The 24,280-nt window shown below is 48.8% G+C and overlaps 1 protein-coding gene and 1 long non-coding RNA gene across 2 annotated transcripts in view; one reads left to right on the top strand and one right to left on the bottom strand.

Annotated features, from left to right (window-relative positions):
• LOC113595078 (uncharacterized) overlaps positions 1-18,952 on the top strand; it is a 33,398-nt gene extending 14,446 nt beyond the window's left edge. Inside the window, exons 2-4 of the long non-coding RNA XR_003415524.2 lie at positions 7,462-7,622; positions 11,836-11,901; positions 12,822-18,952. This is a non-coding gene — a long non-coding RNA (uncharacterized LOC113595078). The remainder of the gene's footprint in view (positions 1-7,461; positions 7,623-11,835; positions 11,902-12,821) is intronic.
• SRRM4 (serine/arginine repetitive matrix 4) overlaps positions 1-24,280 on the bottom strand; it is a 152,059-nt gene that overhangs the window by 19,238 nt on the left and 108,541 nt on the right. Inside the window, exons 2-8 of the mRNA XM_027043916.2 lie at positions 23,505-23,651; positions 19,362-19,448; positions 17,058-17,129; positions 14,470-14,496; positions 12,601-12,651; positions 9,296-9,394; positions 5,600-5,756 (exon numbers count right to left, since the gene is read on the bottom strand). Of these exons, the coding sequence (XP_026899717.2) occupies positions 5,600-5,756; positions 9,296-9,394; positions 12,601-12,651; positions 14,470-14,496; positions 17,058-17,129; positions 19,362-19,448; positions 23,505-23,651 (640 nt within the window). The remainder of the gene's footprint in view (positions 1-5,599; positions 5,757-9,295; positions 9,395-12,600; positions 12,652-14,469; positions 14,497-17,057; positions 17,130-19,361; positions 19,449-23,504; positions 23,652-24,280) is intronic.

The following is a 24,280-nucleotide window of genomic DNA, read 5'->3' as shown; positions in this document are numbered from 1 at the left end:
CCATCCTGCCTTTCTTCTTGGCTTGTTCTGAAGGTCACCTCAGACCATGGATATGATTAAGCTTTTTGAACCCATCACATCTGGGTTTATTAGGAGTAAGCTTAATAACACCACTACGATGACAAATAATCACACTAGCAATGATTGCATATTGAGCGTCGATTATGTCCCAAGCATTGGGCTAAGTTTCTCATACAGAACTGAAAGTGCATGAGGGTAGGATCCTTGTCTGTCTTGTTCACTGCTGTTCAACCATTGCCTGGAACGGTGCCTGGCACACAGTAGGTGCCGAATGCATATTTTTTAAATGAATGAAGACCTCAACTCACTCCATCCTCACAACCGCCCTATGAAGTAGGTATGATTATTAGCCCAAGGTACAGATGAGGACACTGAGGCCCAGGGAAGTGAAATGACACAAGGAAAGTCTTATAATGAAGCACATGGACTCTGAGGTCAGACTTTCTGGGTTTGGATCCTGGTTTCTCCATTTCATGTAGCTCCTTTTCACTTAATTGCTGTACGCCATGGTTTCCTCAGTGTAAAATGGGCTCTCTTGAAGGGCTCTTATAAGAAACAGATGAGGTGGCACGTGTGGAGAATTCAGCCTAGCAACTGGCACATAGTTGGTGCTCAGTTGGCTCTGTTGGTTGTTGTTACCCAGGGTCTCCCAGGGAGACAAGATCATGACCCCAGAGTCTACAGATCTGCTCCAAAGCCCATGTCTTCATCACTGCCCTCTCCTGCCTCCTCCTGTTAACAAATTTCATGAGGCCCTCTTTTATGGATCTCAGGTTCTTTCTGCTACCATTCTACCTTCTCCTTCCTCCTCTTCTTCCTCTTCCTCTTCTTCCTGTCCCTCTTCCTGTTCCTTTCCTTCTCCTTCTTCTCTTCTCTTCCTTCTCCTCCTCCTTCTCTTTCTCTTCTTCTTCCTTTTCTTCTTCTTCCCCTTCTCTTCCTTCTCCTTCACCTCCTTCTCCCTCTCCTTCTGTTTCTCTTTTTCTTATGGCGTCTGCAGGTTTTTGTTGGCAAGGAATACATGGCAACTATTGGCCAAAGCTGGAGGCTGAAGGAGGAAGGGAGCCTGTCCTTCTCCTTGGTCTAGCGTCCTAGAGATCAGCCCTCTTCCAGATTCCCTCTCCAGTGAGGGCAGATTTAGCAGAGAGCCCCATGCCAACAGGGAAAGGGCTTGGCCAAGGCTTCGCACCACCAACCTCTCTGCCATCCAGTCGGTCCTCTGGCTATGAAAGTAAGCTCCTGAGACACAAGCCATGATACATACCAGCTCCCCTTCCTCCCAGCTGGGCCACCTACCTAAGTCTCTTTGGCTCTGTGAGCCTGTTTTTCTCTCTGAAAAATGGTGATAATAGTTGCATCTACCTCAAAGAAGTGTTTTTGAGACCAAAAAAACCCCAACAGCTGTGCAAAATATGGGATAGTTTATAATGTTACTTTACTTTTGTTCTAACAAAAGTGCCTGGCACATAGCAATATCTCCCCCTCCCTTTATTCATCAGCCATCTCAATTTGGGGAACCCATCCTTCAAAGCTCAGCTCAAATGTTCCTTTATTTGTAAAGCCCCGTCAGGCGCCAAGGCAACACTGTCTGGTCCTTTCTCTGTGGTCTTACTACCTATTATACTTACTTCCATCACCACCATGGTTGATAGTCACAATAGTCAGTAACTGGTTGAGTGTGGATACTGCCTCATCCAAAGGTAGCTGGCCTTGGTACTAAGGCTATCAGGTATCACGCTTTAGTTGCCGAACTTGTGAGAAGGTCCAGAGGTACTACGGGAGGGAGGAGGGGATACCTTTGGTGACTTGGGGGTAGTGTGGTGAGAGGGTCTATTAACCAACTATTGTGCAAGTTTTTGAATATTGTGGCAACTAAAGGGGGAACTGGTGCTCACTGACTCAATCTCAGCCCTAATTACAACACTTATTTCACTGCACTGCAGCCTGCTGTTGACTACCAGACCGAGCTCTGGAGTTCAGGAAGAGTGTTTTATTCATCTCTGTCTCCCTGATGCCTTGGACAGAGATGGTTGAGTGGAGATAAAGAACGTGAATGAGACTGTGAAGGGTCCCTAAATCATCTCCTTGGGACCCTCCATTTGGATTTGGACTCTGACTGAGCAAGAGGGCTTCAGGTTATCTTTAGCTCACCAACTAGGATTTCAATAAGACAGAGCCCTGAATTTGCATATTCATGTATGCAGATAGGCCCCCCTTGATGTAATGTGCCAGTCCTTGATTTTTTAATGAGCCGTGCATAGGAAATACCTGCAGTGGAGTGTGGCAGGAACCATGGCATAGAAGACCCTTCACACTCAGGTTCCTGCTTATCCCCAGAACCCCATCTCTTGGCCTGGAATTCTGCCTCCATCCCTGACTCCAATCTTTGCTTCCTGCTTCCTTTGGCTGATTCTTGCTCACCACCAGTTTCTCAGTTAGTTGTTACTTTCTCTGCCCTAACCTAATGCTAGCCCTAATTCCTTGCCCCGCCTGCTACCTCCCCCCCGCATCTCAGCATCTCTGCTTCGTTGTTGTGTGTTGTCTTTTACAGTCTTTACCTTGTCTGTCTCCCTCGTAAGAAAGCACAGACTGTTGTGTGTTCACCGGATCCTGAGAGCCATGGCACGGCAGACCCTTGATGGATTATTTTGTGGATATTTGGTAGATTTGAATGAGTGATTGAAAGGATTCTCCAAGGGCAGTGCCTTTGCTGTTCTCTTTAATAGGGAGCTCAGGAAACCTGTGGTCCAACCTGGCACCTTCATCCATCTCTGCCTTTTTGCAAGAGAGAAGAGGAGAAAGGGTCTAGCATGGAGGGCACTCGGAGGGCTAGACTTGGGGGTGTCTGATGCCCCCAGAAGTCAGACAACCGTGAGTAGGGTGGGGCTAGCCACTGGGGCTGCAGCTGCTATTTAGGATGGAGGAAACTGAAAACAGAGGAAACAGAGGCCCCGGCTCTGCTCCCAAGTCCTGCGAGGACTAGCCTGGGCCTGGAGCCACACTCTCATTCCTGCTGCTACAGCTCCTGCTGCTACCAGTGCTGCTGCTATTGTCATTGCCCCATTACTATTTCCACTATTGTTGGCAGCGACCGTTAAGTAGCATTTCTTCCTCTACTTTTGTTCTAACAAAAGTGCCTGGCTCATAGGGCTATCTCTGTGTGTTACAGTCTGGAACGTTTACTTACATTAACTCATCGAATCCTCGTAACATCCCTCTTACAAGGCAGGTCTCACCGTTCCCCTCATTTTGCAGATTTAGAGAAGACTGAAGCACAGAAAGTTTATGCAACTTGCTCAAGGTCCCACAGTTGCTAAGTGCACAAGCAGTACCCGGAAAGCTGTAGTCATAACACCCACTAATATTTGCTGAGTTTTCCCCTGGGCCAGGCACCGAGCCGAACAGTTTCTCATACTAGTTTGCTTTTGTCCTAACAGCAGGGTTTTTGAAGAAAAGACTTATTATGTGCATTTTTTTTACACAGATGAGGAAACTGTGGCCCGAAAAGGTTTAAGTAACTCTCCCTAGCTCAGGGCCAGTATTTGACGGCATAAGCACAGCCCCATGTTTTGAACAACTCTAACTTGCCACAGCCCACGGAAGTCATTTCTCTTCTCTGAGTCTCAGTTTTCTCTTCTTGGAATCAGGGCACTGAGCTAGGTGAGCTCTTAATGCCTGTCCCTTCTAGGTACAGATGGGCCTTCAGCTCTTCTGAGAGGGGTTGGACCCGTGGGAGGCACTGAGACTTCAAGAACCAATAGCCAAACTGGTTCCCTACCAGCTGGCGTGGGAGGACCACACTCTTTTGTTTTTTGTTTTTAGTAACATCCAGCCTTTTTCAACATCTGGACAGACCTGGCCTGTTAGGAAACCATCCCAGGAAGGGGATCAAACAGGCCAGTTGTTCCCAATGGCACTTTTTAGCGAGAGTCAGTTGGGGCCACCAATTGGGCTGCCACAAATACCAGGACCAGAAAGACAGGGTGAGTTTTACTCATTTAAATTCTTCTGCCTCTTCTTGCTGCTATTGTAAATTGATTTCTAACTTGGCAACAATTCCCCTGGGAGACAGATGAGCTTGGCATGCCCATTTGCCAGGTTTGGAAGCCGAGGCTGAGAGGAGTAGAAGGAATTGTCCAGCTAAGCCAAGACTTGCACCCACCTAGGCCTCCACAGACTCTCTGCCATGCTGGGAAGACATTTTATAACACATCAGTGGTGGTGGGCCGGGCGGGGGGGGGGGGGGGCGCGGAATGCAGGTGGGCATTTTCCATCTGCAAACTACTCAGCAATCACAAGGCCCTTCTACAAAGAGGGGAGGGAGCTGGGAAAGTTGTGGATGGTTCTAGCTAGGCAGAGGATGTGGACAAAATGAGACCTTGGTGAGCCAGGGTGCCTTGCCTGGTAAAAAAGAGTTTCCCAGAATGCACTGCAGGTGATAACTTGCATCAACCAGGCCCAGCTAGTGTTTACCATGGCCTTCCCTTCCTTGACCTTCCTGTAAGTACACTGAACTTCTCCTTTGTTTCACCTCATCTGAAATTTTCAGATTCACTCATAGCTAGAAGACACTCATAGCTGTTAGCTGCGACTGGAGTCTGTGTCAACGTTGCATCTCCTCCCGTTTGTGTCTCTATCCCCTGAGCATCGACAAAAGGCCTTCGCATACTTTATCTTACTGGATGTCCCCAACAACCCCATATGCAGGTGGTATTATTTCAAGTTTGCCAATGAGAATGCTGAGTTTCAAAGAAGTTAAGCAACTTTCCCAAAGCCACACAACCAGCAAATAGCAGCGCTAGGACCTGAGTTCAGATCCAACTCTAAAGCCCTTGCCCGGGGAAACTTCCTGGTGTCAGACTGTCTGAAGCCACATTCCAGCTCCTCCTTATTGACCTGAGGGGAGCGTTCCAGGATTCCATTCAATGTGGGGTTGCTCAATCGGATTCACTCTTGCTTTGCTCTGTGGCTTTACCTCAGACCGTAACCTCTCTGAGCCTTGGTTTTTCTGTCCCATCTGTGAAAGGCACCAGTGAGAGCAGCCGTACCCCCAATTCCCTGAGACCTTGTGTAGACACATGAGAGGACACAGAGCAAGTGCTATGAGCTCCTTGAAGGAAAATTCTCATATACAGTCAAGGCCGTGTTTATATAGGTGAAATCAAATCCCAGCTGCTAATCAATGCTGCAGGCGAGCTGGTGTCAAAGATGCAGACTTCACTGAAATGCTGGAATGCCTCTGGTACATCAAAGACCCCCTCTTTTCCTTCCTCCCCAAAGAAACCTCCTCCAGTGTCTCCCACATGCATTCCTGCAGATGTCACTCTGGAGACCGACACGTAGTTTTCAACGTTTCCCTGATAAGAAGCCTGGGTGTTTTAGCTTCACTTCCTCCCCCAACCGAGTGCTGCTAAAGGCTGGTGAATGACCCTTTGGTTAAGCAATACTGAGGTCTGAAAAACAGCGGGGTATTTGCCCAAAACCGAATTAAAATGTGCCGTACACTGCCCTGAACTTGTGTCTCCACCTCCCCCCGGTGTCATGGCCAAGACTGGCCGAGGAGGCTGTGTGGAATACTTACTACACCCCTGGCCGACAGGAGGCTGAGCATCTGGAGGGGCTGGCTGGGCGGGTGGCTGGAGCGGGCCTCGGGGCTGGCCTTGCCGAGGGTCTCGGAGCAGCGGCGGGAGTGCCTTCGGCGGGACTTCCGCCCTTCCTCGGGGGACCTGCCGCGGTGCCTGGGGGGCAGGGGAGACAGGCGTGAGGGTCTTTTGAAGGGGAGCATGGCAGAGCCAGTAGGATCTGAGGACTGTGGAATGTGTTTGGGTATGTTTGTATGAACCACGTGTGCTGTCGTTCTCCCGTCCGTCCATCTGCCCGTCTGCCCCCTGCCCCTGCCCATTCATTCACTCACTCTCTCATTTGTTCATTCCAAAAATGTTTCTTCGTGTACCTGACACTGTCTTCGGGGCTGGGAATGTAGCTGGGAGGACAGAAAACATCCCTAGCCTGATTGGTTTAGTGTCCTTTGCGTGTGTGATTGTCAGTGTGGTTGTATGTGACCGTGTGTATGCCTGGGTGTGTCCCACTGTGTTTGCCTATAAATATGACCGGACACATCCGTATGTCTTTGTGCGTGACTTTGCCGCCTGTGACACAGACCCATCCTATATTGACTGCCACCCAAAACTTTTGAAAAAAACGTAGCTGACAAAAATGCAAAGATGCCTTGCGTAAGCTCGTCAAGCTGTCTGCAGCGGAACCCAAAGGAATCTCTGACTCTAGACAGGGCATATTTAGATTCTGCTAGCCTGTTAGCTCTGGGTCACAGTAGTAATAAAAGTAACACCTTACTGATTTGCATGGCACTTGCCCTCTTAGGGCATTTCTTGCAACTTGAAGACACAACACAAACACGGCAGGTAGTTCCCATTTTACAGACGAGGAAGTTGGGGCTCAGTGCTGTTTGGGAACCTGCCTGAAGTCACACAGCTTGAAAGTGGCAGCACCAGGGCCAGGGCAGACTTTTCCGCCCCACTAGGAAGCAATGCCTCTTGGTCATGCTCTGAAATGTCCCTCTGTACTCTGGGACCTCCTGATCATTTTCACTGGGTGTGTGGCCAGTGCCTACTGGAGTGTCCCTCAGCCCAACAGGCACTGGGGAGCTCAGACAGCAACATCGCCAGGAGCGGTGACCGCAGAAGGGGGCCGAGGCCAGGGTCTGCAGAGGTAGCCATTTCGCTAAGAGGTGAGGTAGAGGGCAGCATGCTGAGGGCAAGCTCTCTGCACTGTCCTCCGACCCAGGCCAGCAGGGCTTAGCCGCTGAGAGCTGATTCAGCCTGGGCCTGGGGTCAAGGGCGCAGGCTGGGTCACCTCCGGACCTGGGTCTCTGTCCCAACTCTGCCAGTCACTGTGACCTTGCTCAGATGCCTTTGCTCACCACGGTGGAGTTTTCTGCATTTCCATGTCAGTAATGCACCTGAGCTCAGTGCGCCAATGCCCTCCAGACAAAGGCCACCAGGAGCACGCCTGTGGCTGAATAAGCACGTTTACTGCTCCCTGCAGTGAGGGAGAGCACACACCACAGGGACGTGTAGGCTTTCCCTGTACGGGAGTGTTCTGGGCGGGCGGCAGGTGACTTCAAGGAACTGGTGCTTTGTTCTGGATTGGATGCTGTCATTAAGTGGAGGTGATCCTCTGGCTGGGTCTCTTCATAAATCTTGGAGCCCAGACCAAGGCCAAGGTTAAAACTGGAAAAGGAACAACAGTCCCTCATGCTAGCCAGGATAGGGAGACGCTGGGTCACTTTTGGGTCTTGGACAAAGTTCCTGTTTTATCTGGCCTCCAGCCTGACAACAGAGGGGCCTTGTTTTTTTCTGGCCACTCAGGGTCACAGAGCAACCTTGTCTGATGCCGATGCTCTTTACGGTTTTTGGTGTTTAGGGGAAACACCAAGACTTGGTGACGGCAGCACACGTCGGGGTCTGCGTTTCCTTCCTCAAATGCTTCTCACGCTCGGCTCCACATCTGCCTCTTGAAGGAAGATTTAAAAATCTCACTGACCTGGCCCCACCTCCTCTGAACTAGATCGGAACATCAAGAGAGTAAGATCCAGGAATTTGGCATTTCAAGAATTTTCCAAGGTGACCGTAAAGTACAGCCAAAGTGGAGAAGCCCTGGTCTAGTTGATGGTGTGACTGGGATGATCAAGAGAGAAAATGGGTGGCTCAGCCGGTTAAGCGTCTGACTTCGGCTCAGGGCATGATCTCATGGTTTGTGGGTTCAAGCCCCGTGTCAGGCTCTGTCCTGACAGCTTGGAGCCTGGAGCCTGCTTCGGATTCTGTGTGTGTGTGTGTGTGTGTGTCTCTCTCTCTGCTCTTCCCCTGCTCGTGCTGTCCCTCTCTGTCTCTCTCAAAAATAAAAAAACATTAAAAAAAAAATGTATTTGAAACTGTAGCACACTGCCTGTAGGAACTAGGAAAATATTCCCCCTCTCCTCTTTCTCCTTTTTCCTCTAGACATTGATTTAAGTGGGATGAGGTGGGACCGGACAGTGACTTTTTAACTTAATTTAATTTAATTTAATTTATTTTATTTTATTAAAAAAATTTTTTTTAATGTTTATTTATTTTTGAGAGAGAGAGACAGAGCACGAGCAGGCAAGGAGCAGAGAGGGAGACACAGAATCCGAAGCAGGCTCCAGGCTCTGAGCTGTCAGCACAGAGCCTGACGTGGGGCTTGAACTCTCAAGCTGTGAGATCAGGACCTGAGCCGAAGTCGGACGCTTAACCGTCTGAGCCACCCAGGTGCCCCTATTTTATTTTATTTTTTAAAGAGTTTATTTATGTATGTATGTATTTATTTATTTAGAGAGTGAGCATGCAGGGGCATGTGAGGAGTGAGGGGCAGGGAGAGAGGGAGGAGGGGCATGTGAGCAGAGAGTGAGCAGTGAGGGGCAGGGAGAGAGGGAGGGAGAATTCCAAGCAGCCTCCACGCTGTCAGTGACAGCCTAACGTGGGGTTTGAACTCACAAACCATGAGGTCGTGACCTGAGCCAAAGTTGGACGCTTAACTGACTGAGCCCCCCAGCCCCCCCCAGGACAGTGACGCTTTAAAATCTCCCTGGGTGACCTGAGCGTGTCGCCAAGCATGTGGGAAGCCCACAGGGATGAACAAAGCAGCCTGTGACATCCAGAAGCCAGAGGCCTTGGTGCATCCTCTGGCCATCAACAGTTCCAAACATCGACATCAACAAAGCCGCGCTCTGTTTCTTCTCACCCACAAGAGAGCCCTCCTCCCCTTTCTGAGGCCGGGACAGCTAATGTGTCAGCACAGAGAGGGTCCTGTTTGGGAGAAACCCGACTCGCAAGGGCCGCAGAACTAGGTACTTGGTGCTTTCATAGGCTGTTCAGCTTCTCTGTGCCTAGAGCAACGCTTAGAGAGTGCACCAAGTCCAAAGCCAGACTCTGCAGTTCATTCCTAGCTCCGTCACTTAGTAGCTGATTAACAAGTTCCTTAACCCCTCTGTGCCTCAGTTTCCTCATCTTTAAAACGGGGGTTAAGAACAGTAGCTACCTCATGGAGTAGCAGAGGGGATCGTGTAGTTACTTCAGGGAGAGGGCTCAGCACCTCACACCATGGCAGTGGCAGTGGTCACTGACCCTTAGGAAACACACACGTGTGCTTACTGTTGTTCCTGTACCTGGAGGCAGCGTCCCTTTTCTCTACAGGGAGGTGTTGACAGTGTCGGGGGAGGCTCCCTGGGGAGAGGGGTTACCTGCTCTCACAGCTTGAGGAGCGGGTCTCCGAACTCTGGGACCTGGAGGGGCAATGGTGATGGCGGTGACGGTGAGACTTTCGGGGCCGGCTTCGTGATCTTGGGGGCGGTGAAAAGGAGTGAGTCAGAGGAGGGGAGAGAGGGAGGGGGAGGGAAGGAGAAAGAAAGAGGGAAGGAGAGGGTGGGGGAGCAGGAGAGGGAAGAGAGTGGGGAAGGGGGAAGAGAGAGGGAGGGAGAGAGAGATTTTGATCTCGTGACATACATCAACCTCTTGCACCAGAGTCACTGTCCCTCCCAAAGTTAGGCATCTCCCCCTACCCACGCCCCACTCCCCATCACCCCAGCTCTTCGGGCGGTTGGCCTCTCCAGCCAGCCATACTGAACACAAGTGAGTGGCAAGGCTTCCTCTGGAGGAGCCAGCCTGGGACTCAGCCTGGGTCTCGGGTTCCCACCCCGCTGCACCCACCCGCCCTGACGCAGACCACACCTGCCAGGAGTGTCACGTCCCCTCGTCACCTCTCTCCCACCTAAGACAGGGATCTCAATCTCAGCCAGCCACTGTACTGTGTGAATCAGTCGGGCAAGAGCTAAAGAAAGAAGTGGCCTTGCCTCCAGAATATTGGCGTGCTGTTGGATCTTCTAATTTTTCAAGTGAATGTAGAAATACAGATTTTTATGCAAAAGATTCCTATTTTTAAGTGGAAGGTCATTTTTTAACAAGACACTAGGGGCAAAGAACGCACATTTGCAGAGTAAATTAGGCCTTTGGGCTGCCAATTTATAACCTCAGATCTGGAAAATTAAGTCCAGATTCTTCACATGGAGTCAAAGACCCGCTTTCAGAGTTAGAAACATCACTGGCAACAGAAATTACAACAAACAATCAACAACCACCACTACCACTAATAGTGGTATTATTACAGGTTACTTCAGTTCCCCCTAAATGATAATAATGACCCAGAAGTAATAGCAGCAGAGACAATGGTCACTGAGTATGTACAAGGAATATCAGTGGTTTGGGCCAAGGCACGATGTCAGTGGGAGTTAGAGAGGGCTCTATCGGGAGGTAGCCTGCTTATTCCAACAAAGGACTCAGGGATTCTTGCTAATGTGATAATCAGACCATATCCCTGCCCTGGTTAACCCTTCCCATTGCCCTCATGTCAAGTACGCATTCTGATCCTGAACCCCGAGCACCTTGAGGAGTCAGCCCCTGCCAAGCTCTCTAGCTTCCTTGTGTGGTGTCTCCTGCTCTGGCTGGGCAGGCTCAAGGAAGTCCAACTGCTTGTACTCTGGCTCATGTATGTCCCAGCTCATGATGTCCTTCTGAGGATGATGATGACAGGTGGCCCATATTTAACACATATTGCCTGCCGGGCACCATAGTCTAAATGGACCCATCTCTGCCTTCACAACAACAACGTATGAAGTAGCTTCTCTTACTTCTCAGATGAAGAAACCGAGGCAAAGAGTTTAAACCATGTGCCTAACCAGTAGCCTAGAATGGTTACCTCTGTCCTCACTCCAGTCAGTCTAGACACTTCCTCCTGTAGGAAGCCCCTGCTCACTGCCAAGCCTGCCGCCATGCCCTGGGCTCCTAGCTGCCATCACTGTGCTGTGACCTGTCCCTTGTCTGGCTCCTGTGTTCCGCTGGGAACTGTGAGCATCTTGAGTGTGGAAGAATATTTGGCTAAGCTCTGTCCTCAGGCCCAGCCCAGGGCCTGCCATGTATTAGGGCCTTACTAAGGGATGTTGAATACGAGGAGGCTAAATCTCTCCAGAGATCACTTGTTTAGAAGCATCCCCAACCATAGAACCTGGCAAGAAGAACCATCCTTTATCTTAGGGGCGCCTTGTTTTTCTTGCTTCTCCCTCTCCTGATGATGCTTGTCTTTCGCATCACTTAGCAATTTCTGGGGCTCATCCAGCTCTTGGCACCAGGGAGGGTGGCCCCCTTGCTGCCCTCAAGCAGTCAGCCTCAGTGATGACCACCCCCACAGTCCCCACCAGTGCTCTTAAAGTCTCGGTCCAGCCCCTGGCTCTGTGTGTCTATACTGCAGCCCCACTGGACAAGTGATACCGAGGTCTCTCAGAGTATGTGCTTGGTCTGCGCTTAGTGTGAATGCCTTTTGACTTGAACTGAACAAGCTTGATGATCGGGAAGTTGTTCCCTGAGCTAATTCAAAGCTCTACTGTTTCCTTCTGGAGCATTCCCCAGGCCCCTGTGGGGGTGGCTCAAATGCCCTCCTTTGCACTGACCTTGGATGAAGTGACCCCTCAGGCAGCAAAGCGAGGTGCCCTCCCTCTGTGTCCCTGCCTCCTCTTTTCCCTCCCCAACAGCCAACCACCTTTCATCCTATTGCATTTGGTCCTCACTTTAGAAGCTTCTTGGCGGGAGATAAAATATTAGTTGATTGGAAAACACATGTGCTAACATTTGCAGGGTATAAAGTAGGTGGGTTGTAACCACATTTACTTTTAATTTGTCTGGGAACTGAACTCTGCAGGCAGCACTAGCTGATTTGAATTTCTACCACCAGCTATACACCGTGAACCAGCTGGGGCCCCGAGACGGGGGGTAGGAGCTTCGCTGCAATCTCCACGATGTAAGCCCCCGCAGCCAAGGCTCGGACTCACAAGCACACTCACGCGTGTGCTTGCACGTGATCATGCCCCCATGACCACTCACGCACACACAGCACACCTGTGTGCACAGGTAAACCCCACCCCACACCCTCCATACGTGTAATGCACACGGGTAGATAAGCGGTGCACACGCAGGGTGCAGAAAATCAGCACGCGGGCAGACTGCACCCACGTGCACACTGTTCGCATTCGTGCTTACGTAAGCAGAAGCATACAGAATGCTTCCGTGTGGACACAAATATACACCACACACAGACTATCCCCATTGCATACGTTTGTACACGCCTTCCACACAAATGTTTGCAGGATGGAAAAACGTACAGACGTTTGCAAACAATGTGCATACTATACATACACGCCTTTCATAGAAATGTATCCACAAGGCACTGCAGGCACACAGACGCACATCATTCACTTTCATGCACACACAAATACACGCAGGTCACATACACAACCTCGTGCACTTACCCATACCCAAACCCACAACTGCCCTTCATCAGCCAGTTCTGCCTTTCCCTGCCTTCCTTCCTTCCTCTCACCCACCCCCACTTCATGTTTATTTGGCCACGCCCACACTCTGGCTATGCAGAGGTCAGGTTCCCCGCCCCCCCCCCCCCCCGAAACTAGAGAAAAGAATGTTCCAGGTGCTCCCCACTTACTGTTTTTTGTGCCTCTTCTCGTCCCTTCTTTTGCTTTTTGGGCTGGAGGAGCTAATGGAGAAATGGCCAATTAATTAAAAGATGCAGAATCCCAGTTCCAGATAAAAAGAAACAGTAGTTAAGATGCTTTACACACCAGGGTTACAAGACCCAGGCAGTCTGGGGACAGACGCTAATCATTTCCAAGAGGAGAGCAGTCACTGCTGATTTTTTTCACCCAGCAGGTTCAGCTAGAGACAGTGACCCACACACAGACTGAGAATGAGGTGATGCAGGGGGCCATGGCCAGCTCTGGGAGCTTAATAATACAGTCGTAAATAAAGGTAATAATAATACCTGCCATGTGTCAAGGATTTATTGTAAGCAAACACTGCTAAATACTTTTCATCAACAGTCTTATTTTACTCTCCCTGCAATCTGTGGGCAGAGGCACATTTATTTAATATGTACTCATTTTACAGATGTGGAAACTGAGCCTCAGCTAGGCTGAGAAACTTGGCCGGGATCACACAGGTGAGCTAGGATGTGGCCCCAGACCATGGGTCCCCAGAGCCTAGGCTATTGGTTGATGTTCAATCAGTTTCTAAGAGCAAAGAATGGAATATATAGGGAGACACTCTGAAGCTTCATGAAGCTTGGCCGGTTCTGTAACGTACTGCCCGTGATTATCTAAGTATCTGTTGTTGTTTTTTTAAGTCAGAGGGCTGGGGTATGGACGGGTCCGGTGGACAGTGATGAGGCGCGTTCCCAGCATTACCAACTAGAGGCCCCAGAGGGAGGGTGAATGCTATTTGGTAGTTCAAGCCAGACTGGCTTCAGGGGGGTCACCAGGAATGCAGGACCGGCCTAGGTCCTGGATAAAGGGAAAACCTTATACAACTGCTGTTGCACCTTGACATCAGCCGTGTGATTTATCTCCGTGTTTGAGACTCAGCCTGGGCAGTGGAAGAGCCCAGGACCTCACTGAAAGGTCCAGGTTCACGTCCCAGCTTTGCTGCTCAGTCGCTGTGTGACATCAGGCAAGTTACCTGTCCTCTGGAAGACCCAGTTTCCTTGACCGTGAGGTGGAGCCATTGCTCAGGCTGCTGGGCTGGGAGGCTGGCTGACATTGGTAATCGCTCTCTACCTGTTAACTGGATAAACAAAACAACTTTGCACTCTGCCAACTGCTCTAGGTGTGGCTGTTATTTAAGAAGCCACTGTAGGGTGTCCTGATCCTGTGTCTGACAGACGTGGGTTTGAATTTTGGCTCTGTCACCTGACTCTGTGTCTGTGGACATGCCTGTCACATCCGTCTAAATCTCAGTTTCGTCATCTGTAAAATGGGAAGAATACATACATCCATTGTACAGGGTTAAGATGGAGATCAGTGGAGGTTAAATACACACACACATGGCAGGGGCTTAGTGCAGGATCCAATTTATAGTGGCTACCCTGTAGGTGACAGCTCGATCTGTGGTCACCTACTGTTTCCAGTCCAGTAGGACTTGGCCTCTGTCCCTTGGCTAAGATCTGGGAAGGCTTTGGTGGGGTGGCTGGGGCCGATGGTTCCCTATATGCCCCAACCTGGGATTTCAACGTGATAAAACAGACTCTGACCAGGGTAGCCAGACTTTCCAGGGAGGGGTATTGGTGGGGGCTGGTCCAGGAGCAACCATCCAGCCTGACGGAAAGCAAAAGCTGGCTTGGAAGTTTCAGGGAAACCAGCCCAAGGCCCTCATTTTGGAGGAAACTGAGGCCCAGGAAGATGCAGGGGGTGTGCTCAAGAGCACAGAGATGGAGACGGAAAACTGACTCTAGAAGCTGCCTAAAACCTTGTTAGGAAAGCAGAAAGCAGAAGCAAGCAGCCAGAAATGACAAGGTTCTTACCTGTGCCTTCTCTTCTTGGAGAATGACCTGATTAAAGGAATTAAAAGGAAGAGAGACAGGGAGGGAGGGAAGGGAGAGAGGAGGGAGGAAGGAAGAAAATAAATACAGGTGAGTCTGAGATTTGTTTTCCTGGGACAAACGTATCAGTGCATTTATGGTCATGCTACACGGGGGTCAGGACACCCGGCGAATCCTCCTGTCACAGATTTCGGACAATGGACACCATATAGGAGATACTGGTTTGCATTTTGAATTTCAGTCAAACCCACCGGAGCTTCAGTCCTCACCCCAAAATTGTCAGTGAGCCTGTCTCAGTTGGGGGTGGATGAAGGGGATATACAAGAGTCCTCTGCCTCCTCCCCTACCCCCGGGTGGGGTGAGCCTAGTGGTGGACTCTTCATCCTCCTCCTCCTCATCATCACGGGACAACCAGCTCCCACGTGTGGAACTTAACTGCGCCAGGCTCCATGCTAAGCGTCTCCCACACGCTCAGTCTTCACCCAAACCCTGGGAAGTTCTAGTAACAACCATTTTGTAGACGCTGAAGCTCAGAGAAGTTAGTTAAGTTGCCCAAGGTCACACAGCTCCACCCACGTAAGTCCTAGGGATTCTTCAGAGCTCCGCTCAGATATCACCTCCTTGTAGCATTTTCTGATCCCCTCAGGCTGGTTGGGTGCCCCAAGCTTGGGTGAGCTTCTGAGCTTAGTCTTATACTGCCCTCTGCACATTATAATGACTCATCTTCCCCACTAGAAGGTGAGCCACTTGAGGTCCAGGGCTGGGTTTTGGTCACTGTTCTGTTCCCGAAGCCCAGAATCTTATTCATGGGATATACTGGGTATTCAATAAATAGATGTGAAAAATGGGATTTTGTTTTGTTTTGTTTTAGCCCTGAAGCCATGTTCATGGAGGGGAGAGAAAGAAAAATCTCTATGCATCCCCCACCCCTAGCTCCTATCTCCAAAAAAGTCCACTATCATTAACCCAACATCTCAAGAGCTTGGAGAAGCAGGGCCAGGTGGTGCTTAGCAGGTGGTTTGGAAAATACCAGCAATAGCATCTTCCCCTCTTAATCTCCACCTCCTGGGCTAAGCGTGGCTGGCAGAAAAAGCTGTTCCTAACTTTCTGGCACAGTCTCTTTCTCAATGAGGAGAAACCCTTGAGTGAGAAGCCATTTGACTTCTAAGATCCTGATATGGAAAGGTCCCCCAAAATAGGACAGATTGGTCAGCAGAGGAAGGCGGCATTGCCGCCACAGGGGACCCCACGTCGGGAAAGGTTTCTAACACCAAATTAACAACGTTTTGCTAATCAGCTTTCCCACGTTGTGCTAAGCGTGGACTCAACAGTCGAAATGTCTGGGCAGGCAGTGGACATAGCTGGTGACACCAGACTGAGTTGAGACCATTCTGGCAACAAGGGCTGAGATGTGGCCACACCCCTGGCTTGGAAAAAGCCACTTTGCGGGCAACTTTGAACCAACGGTGGGATGCAGGGGGGAAACCCCCATGCACTCTTCTCCTTTGTTCCACTGTGATTGTTTAATTGCACAAGTAATCCACCACTGACGTAGGCAGATTGGAAGAGAGGGATAAGCAAAAAAGGATATATACCGCTCTTTCCGTACCGTCCACAGCCAAACATAGCAAAGAACTTACACTGGGAATTTCAAACTCCCTGCCCCCAGGGCCAAGCGGGCTTCGTAAATGTGTGTGAGGGGGCGCTAAGTGGGGCCTGTAGCACACGAAAGCACCTATGCTCTGTCTAAATGCACAGCAATCCCTCAACCCTAGCTGGTGGCCTCCTGTGGGAAAAGTGGCCCAGTGAAGGCAGAGCTGCTGATTTAACGGAGGAACTGGAAAACTTGATTTTTTTGTTTTATTATGCAATCTCCCAATTATAAAATGCTGAGTTGGCCCATGAGCCACAGATTTGAGTCCTCTGGTGTACATCCTTCCAGTTCTTTAATTCCCCCCCCCCCCACACATACATGTGTGTGTGTACGTGTGTGAGTAGCGGGCACCTTTTGGAATGTGTGTCCAGCTCACAATGCCCCTTAACAACGTCCACAAGGGTGGACAATCCCAGAAGCCATGTTTTACATGTTCCATCCTCTAGGACAAGTGGGACCCACCAGAGAGGCCCTTCCTTGGGAATCTGGAATAAGGAACAAGCCAGAGGGCTCCTGTGTCTTCTTGTGGCTGGGTCTGCCACACGAAGACATGGGAACAGGGTGCAGCCGTGTCTCCCCGTGTGGAACAGGGACTGTGTATCCTGCTTGGGTGCTACCAGCTCTCCACCCCCTGGTCCCAGCCCCTCACTGAGGTCTGACTGGTTCCTGAGACACTCCTGCCTCCTTATCATCACACATCCCTACGGGCCGGAGTTGGCTTTAGTGGGCCTCGGTTCCTTGCAACCAAGTTCTAAGTTAGACAAGAAAAAGGAAATAACAACACACAGGTGAGTATTGTACATAAGTGAAATGATAAGTTTCCCAGTGAACTCTGGGCGCCACCCACTCCCACCCCAACCCCCACCCCACCCGGAGGAGGAGGAGGGTGTTTGCCAAGGAGGAAGAAGGACAATACCTGTGTCGCTTATGTTTCTTGGAACCTTTCTTCTTCTTTTTCTTGACAGGCGATGGACTGTATGATGGGGACCTGCCAGGGGAGGAGACACCTTCAGAGGGATGTTCTTAAGGGCCAGCGTGGGCTTTCAGAGACCCTTCTCCCGTCCCCACACAGGGTCTCAGCTCTTTCGGTAACACACACAAGGGTAATACGGATACTGACATTAACAGTACTTGCATTTATCTATTTGATATAATCAAGTCTGCATTTGTTTTCAATGTCACCATGTGCTTTATAGGCATTATCTCATCTAATCTTTCCACACGCTCCCCACGGAGGGACAATTGCTACCTTCCTGTTTCATACAAGGAAAGTGAGGTTCAGAGAGGTAAAGTGACTCATCCAAAGACACACAGCTAAGACGTGCATGAGCCGAGCTTCAAACTGAAGCCTCACTGAGAGCAGGGGCCTTGCTCTCAATCCCTTTTTTGCCTGCTGCTCTCCCCTAAGCTCTGCCCTTCCTCTCAGATACTTGAGGTCTCTCTTGTGCCTCACCCTGTCTCCCCGGTAGGGCCGAGCCCTTGCAGGAGACCTCGTCAGGCTGTGGTCGGCACGGGTGGTGCTCTCAGGGCTTACCCAAGAAACAGAGCCACCCCAGGAACCTGACTATGATTCAAGACTGAAGTTCAAGTGACCCGAGTTCCAAGCTTGACTGTACCCCCGACCCACGAAGTCACCTTGGACATGTCACTGCTCATCTCTGCATCTTTCATTTCACCACTGACAAAATATCAAGGCTGAAACAGATTAGGAGTTTCAAAGTCAATGCCAACAGGGGCCTCTCAGCAGGAGGGGTGTAAGACAATAGAGAGTGGTGAGGACTGTGGTGAACCAGAGAGCATCTGCTTCTCAGATCGGCCGGAGGTCTTAGGTAGGAATGCAGTCCTGGGCTTCTGGAACGCCTGCCTTTTCAACACAAATCACCAGAAAAACACATCTTCATGTGAAATCTGGTTTTTAAATGATGGCCACCAATTAGACAAAAGAGGAGCACTTGGGTGGTTCAGTTGGTTAAGTGCCCTGACTCTTGATTTTGGCTTGGGTCATGATCTCATGGCTCCTGGGATCAAGCCCTGTATTGGGCTCTGTGCTGACAGCATGGAGCCTGCTTGGGATTCCCTCTCTCCCTCTCTTTTCCTCTGCCCCTTCCCTGCTTTCTCTCTTTCTGTAAATAAATAAATAAACTTAAAAAAAAAAAAAAGACAAAATAAGCCCTTGTAGGTCAAACAGAACATGTCTTTGGGGGGAAATGCAGGGTTGAGAACAACTTCTCTTAGGGGACCACAGCACCTGTCCCCCAAACACATGCCCAGGGGACATTTATTGGATGAACAATTGAATTAGTGAAGCCTGATTTCCTTCTTTGAAGTGTTCTGCCCACCCCTAAAATCGGGAACCTCAAAGCCACTTGCCCCAATTCCGCCCCCTCACCCTACGATGTAGGGTTTCATTCACACTCCCCTCTGGGTCTTCTTTGGGCCTTAGAACAAGGCTAAAAGGGCATAGCAAGAACCCGGAAAATCTGGAGTTGGGGCCCGAGTCTTCCAGACACTGCTCTCTGCTGCCCCCTGCAGGCCTCTTCAAACACTGCCTCTGAGGTTTGGCGAGATTTTCAACCTGACCCCCTCTGGGTCTGGAACACTGGACATAATTGTCGTCTTGAAGAAAATCTGGAAGTACTTTTAAATTAAAAAAAAAAATTAGAAGAGATTTTACAAAGAAAAAATCCATGGGGCACAAAAGACTAATTGCTGGCCAAAAATATAAACTTCATTTTCCTTGGCATTCATCTGCTAGGTGGGAGTAGTAGAATCAACTGAGGAGACTGGGATCCCTGTAAATCTGTCACCCTCTGTCCCCTGCCTTTTTTTTCCTCATCTCTGAAATGGGTACAATAATGGAGATCACAGTGCTTAGAGCATAGCCCTCCACACAGAGTAAGTTCTCAAAAAAAAAAAAAAATCATATTCATGGTCATGATTCTGCCGATTCACTGGTCATTTGTTGTGTGCCAGACACTATGACAGCTCCTTCCACAGCCATTTTTCTCCATCTGATTCTCACAAACGCCAGGTGTAATCGGTATTTTATACAAGTGGAAACAGGCACAGAGAGGTGAAGGGTCTTGCCTAAGTCGCACAGCTAGATAAGAGGCAGATATTCAAACCCAAGGGGAGTCACTGTTTGACTCTGAAACCCATTTTACCCCTACTTCATCCTTTCTCCCATCTTTAAGATTTCATCTCCCCTTAGGACGCTCACCTCCTTCTCTTCTTCCGGGTGGATTTCTTCTTTTTCTTCTTCCCCCTGGAGGAAGTTGGTGGCGTCAGGTCTTTGTCACAGGAGGCACTGTGGGGAGCACAGAGTCAGGTATTAGAGAACCCAGGACGCCCCAAGCCCCAACCAGGGCTGCTGCTGCCGAGGAAGGAGGACCCAGTTCCTTGGAGGATGAAGGACCCATGGCGAATACCTAATTACCACCTCATGGTTGATTTGGTCATACTGCAGATTAAGCACTTCAAATAAGGAGTTAATGCTGACCTAATGAGACAGACGTTGTACTGTTACCCAAACACCAATTGATTATTTAAAACAGAGTTATAGAGGTTAACTGCTCCTTAATAGATTTATTATTGAATTTGCAAATGGCTCACCTTGGTAAATAAATCACTTTTTAAATAATTAATCAGCAGTTCAGCACCCCCCCTCCTTCCCCAGGACTTCATGTCCATCGTTCTTGCCGGAAATTTAATAGGAGGAGGAAGTTATGTTAAGTAGCAGCTGATTATTAAAAGTATATTTGCCGAGGTCTAATGTAATGAGATACATATCTTATATCGCTTCACAGAACCTCAAAAACCTCTGCTCTTCAGGAATAATTATTTCCCATTCAATTAAATTCAAATGCTCTGGCTGCAGCTGAATGAAGTCAACTTATCTCCTTTTATAATTGGGGCAGGCTCCAGGGATTTTTTTTAAAACACTATCCTGTGGCAAAAGGAGATGGGTTTGGGAAGAAAAACTGCTTGGGGACTGAAACATGCCCACTCAGTTGAACGTTACCGGGAAAATGTAGTATCAATAAGAATCCTATTGTCGTTATTAGCGTTAAGACCACTATCATTGATCCCCTTATTATGTGCCAACCGTTTTACATATACAAAAACACTTTGAAGGCGGTATGACTTTTAGGGTCTCATTTTACAGACACAGACCATAAAGCACAAAATCATGAACTGGCTTGCCCATGGCTGCATCTGGGGTGGGATTGCAGTCAAGTCCTGTGTAATTCCCACCCAGAGAGCTTTCCCACAAAACCAACTGCCTTCTCAAACTTGTTTATGTGGACATTTCTTTTGGAAGTCACCCAGCTCTTTAAAGGCCATCATCAAATGCTGCCATATTGAATTCCATTCTAAGAATCTGGATCATTATGGGTAGTAGAAAAAATGACCAAGCGACTAGACTATCTGTTAAGGTCTCTGCATTGCCAATAAATAAAAATTGTATAGTTATATCTAGAACATTTTCAAGAGAGTCACTTTAAGCAGGCTTAAATCAAATATCACAGGATTAAGTACCTCACTACTTAACTACACTTATGTGTTATAAAGCACAAAGCATAGTACACATGTCCAGGAAGCAGACGGGCTGCTTGTGTAACTGTGGTAGACCACTTCCAAATTTTTCTGGCAACAAGTGCTTGACACAGAGTAAGAGGCTAATAAATATTTGTTGGGTGACCTAATGAGGGGTGAATGGATACAATAATTTAGCCACTTGTTAAATTATCTTGTTTCACATAAACACTTCGCAGTGTAACCATTGCCAGGAATTTGAAAGAAAAAAAAAAAAACCCTAAATATTTAAGGAAGAAATGCCTAAAAAGGAAAAAAATCCTTAAAGCTGTGTCTTATAAAATAGAGAAAGATCTCAATGTTTCAGACAATTATTCTCACTTCTTTTTCTGGAACCCCAGGGTCCCAAGGAAGCAGGCTTGGGAACCACTTACCCTCCTATGTGAGCGATGGGGTCAAACGGAGAAAGGCCTTGACTTTGGATTTGAGGTCTGTGAGGGGAAAATCAACCCCTTCTGCAAATCCTTTTTCTTCCTCCTGTACCTGTGTGCCTAGGTGTGCCCTCACAGCAGGGCTGGAGGGGCCAGACTAGTGGTTAAGTAAGTACACTGCAGTCACACAAGCAGCCACGAAATGTGCAGCAGTTAAGTGTTTAGTGATTACACACGGAGTGGCTCCGTTCACAATGGTCAAACATGCAGACTCTGCAACCATAAAGAACGCTGGCTATAGACGCTGACACACTCCCGCTCCATTACCTCCTAGCTCAGCTACCTCTCTGGGTATCACATGCATCATCTGTGAGATGGGAATAAAACATGATACCCGTGTCCCACGTTTGTCACAAGCAATGAGGCCCTCACTCATTGCTTGCCTGGTCTTCAGCAAGTTCATGTAAAAATGTACTTTCTATTATTGTATTTTTTTTTTTTTTTTTTTTTAGCATGTCAGAGAGCGGGTCTCAGATAAGAGAAGGGAGCAACACGCTCCACAGTCAAAGGGACTCTCTGCAGCCAAAGTGACAACATGGTATCCCTGTTGAGATTTTCATGCCTGGAGCCTGCTCTTCGGGCCCCATGGCACCCCCACCGGCATTCCCAGCGCCCCCCACATTCTAGGCTCACGGTCAAGATCTGTACATGCATATCTGATTTAATCCTCACTCTGATTAGCAGATATATATCTCAATATTCCCATTTTATAGTTGTGAAAACTGAGGCCTGGGAAGGAAAACTAAGTCCCCAAAGTTGCTCGGTTAGTACACGTCTATCTCTATGACACAGTCTCTCCCTTGGATTGAGAGACAGTGTTTTCGAAGTATAGAAACGCCCTTTCTCTCCCCTCTCTCCTTCTCCCTCGGCCTCTTATGGAAACAGCTTTTTTCCTGTTTCCTGGAGAGAATTCTCCAGATCTGATGTTGACCTTCACTTCTCCAAGCTGATAGGACTTCACTCTTTCTCCCCCATTGACATCAGAGCCTAAATAAACCCCGTGGCCGAGACAGTAGGCTGGGTAGAGAAGTGGGCTTCACCTGTGAGTGATATTCTGGCTTCCCAAACCACTTCTTCAGAATTCAGATTCTTAACTAGACAGCCCTGCTCATGGGCCTTGGGAGTCTGTGAATCCTCTGAAATGGTACGTGGAATTTGGGGAGTTTTCTTGGAGCATATCCACACTTTCCCTGGTGGCAGCACTCATAGCTTCCATGTAATTCTCAGATGGGTGCCTAATATAGTTTAGAGTCTGTACCTTAGGAAACCAACAACTCCAGGACATAAAGAGAGAATCTGGACCAGATCAGGGGTCCTCAGGCTAATCTTGATCCTGCCACCTACTGTCCTCAGTTTCCACACCTGTAAAATGGCTTTGACACCCTCTGATGCAACAGGAAGAGGTAGGGATTATATCTAGGGCACACCATTGGCAAGGACACTGGGTTCATTTTCCACGTGTCACTGAGGGGGTAGGTACAAGCCCAGGGTAGTGAGAGAGTGGTGAGTTAGTTTCAACCAGCTGATAAAACCAGATAATAAAGACCATGTTGTCAACAAAATTGATTCTCCAGAGGCCAAAGACAGACTAGGCTTTATATGTGCAGGGTGTAAAACTTGAAAATAGAAGCCAGGGGATAGATTAGCTTTTTCATTAGCATCAAAGTATAACGTGGTAGGTGTTAGTCTAGGATTTAAGATCAGAGAGACCATATTTCAAAACTTCACTTTGCCACTTACTGGCTGCCATATTTTTGGCAAGTTACATTACCTCTCCGAACCTCAGTAAAACGGTGTGTCCTCAGATGTCAGCACAGTGCCTGTCACCAATGGGTGCTCAAGAAATCCTGGTTGAATAACTGAATTTAAGGAATAAATGCAAAGATCTGGATCTCAGGAGACAGATCTGGGCTGCAGTCATGACTTGGGAATAAGTAGCTTATAGAGTCATTAAAATGGACAGGAACTAGCTCGATCATCTAAGGCAAAGGCAACAAACTTTGACCCCCAGGCTGTATCTAGCCTGTCTTTATAAATAAAGTTTTATTGAAATGCATCTATACACCTTATTTACGTAGAGTCTGTGGCTGTTTCTGGGCTACAAGGGCAGGATTGAGTAGCTGTGGCCGAGTCCATCTGGTCCTCAAAATATTTGCTATCTGATCCTCTACAGGAAAAAAAAAAAGCGTGCTGACTTTTGATTGGGTTTAAGGGTCTGAAAGAGGAATTTGCAAACAGAAGGAGAGGAAGAGTGGCTAGAAAGACAAACTTCACTTCTGCATTCTCAACTTGAACCTCCTCACTGGACCCCAGAGAGGGTTGGGTCAGCATGTCACCTGCGTGCTCTGGCAGGACTGAGCTCCCGGCAGGCCTTGTCTCTCTCCCAGCTGTTGGTGCCCAAGGTCTCGGTGGCCAGATGCTGGCTCAGCTTTTCCGAGGGTCCATCCTGAGCTGGAACCACAGGGCTGCTCTGGGGTTCTGTCCTACAGGGGAACAAATAAAGAGGCTGAAATTGTTAGGATATGACAAGGTCTTCGCGTTCATCAGACATTCAGAGACATCCTAATATGGCCCAACTTTCCTTGCAGTTAGGTTGGCACCGTGAGAGATTATCTTTGGCCACTGGTCTCTCGGTGGAAGTGACGTGTGTCATTTCCGGTTTGAGCCAGCAAGGTCTGTGTGCCTTCTCCAGCTCTCTCTCCCTCTGTGGCAGTGACCTTGGAGGTCACATACCCCGAAAGGTGAAGCTACTTGACGGAGGAGAGATGCCTGAGCCACATCGGACTTTGCATGATAGAAATAAGCCTTGGTTGGGTTGAGCCACTGGGATTTAGGGGTTTATTTGTTACTGTGGCATTGCTTATCCTATCCTATCCTGACTAAACCACAGGGAGAGGCTGGAAACCAGTGTTCCACATCCTTGCTCAAAACATTCAGTGGAGGCCAAAGCATGAGAGAATCAGTTCCAATGCCCCTTTGCCATTTCTGTCCCATTTCCCTGCCTTATCTCTGGATGGAAGAGGTGTACATAGTTGGGTTCAAACACTGTTTCCACCACTTAGTAGATAGAAGACTCCATCTCTCTGTTTTGCAGTTTCCTCAGTGATCAGAT

The sequence above is a fragment of the Acinonyx jubatus genome, chromosome D3 (genome assembly GCF_027475565.1).
Source record: "Acinonyx jubatus isolate Ajub_Pintada_27869175 chromosome D3, VMU_Ajub_asm_v1.0, whole genome shotgun sequence".
NCBI classification, from domain to species: Eukaryota; Metazoa; Chordata; class Mammalia; order Carnivora; family Felidae; genus Acinonyx; species Acinonyx jubatus.
The sequence above is the reverse complement of the archived record's forward strand: the minus strand, read 5'-3'. Positions and strand labels throughout refer to the sequence as shown.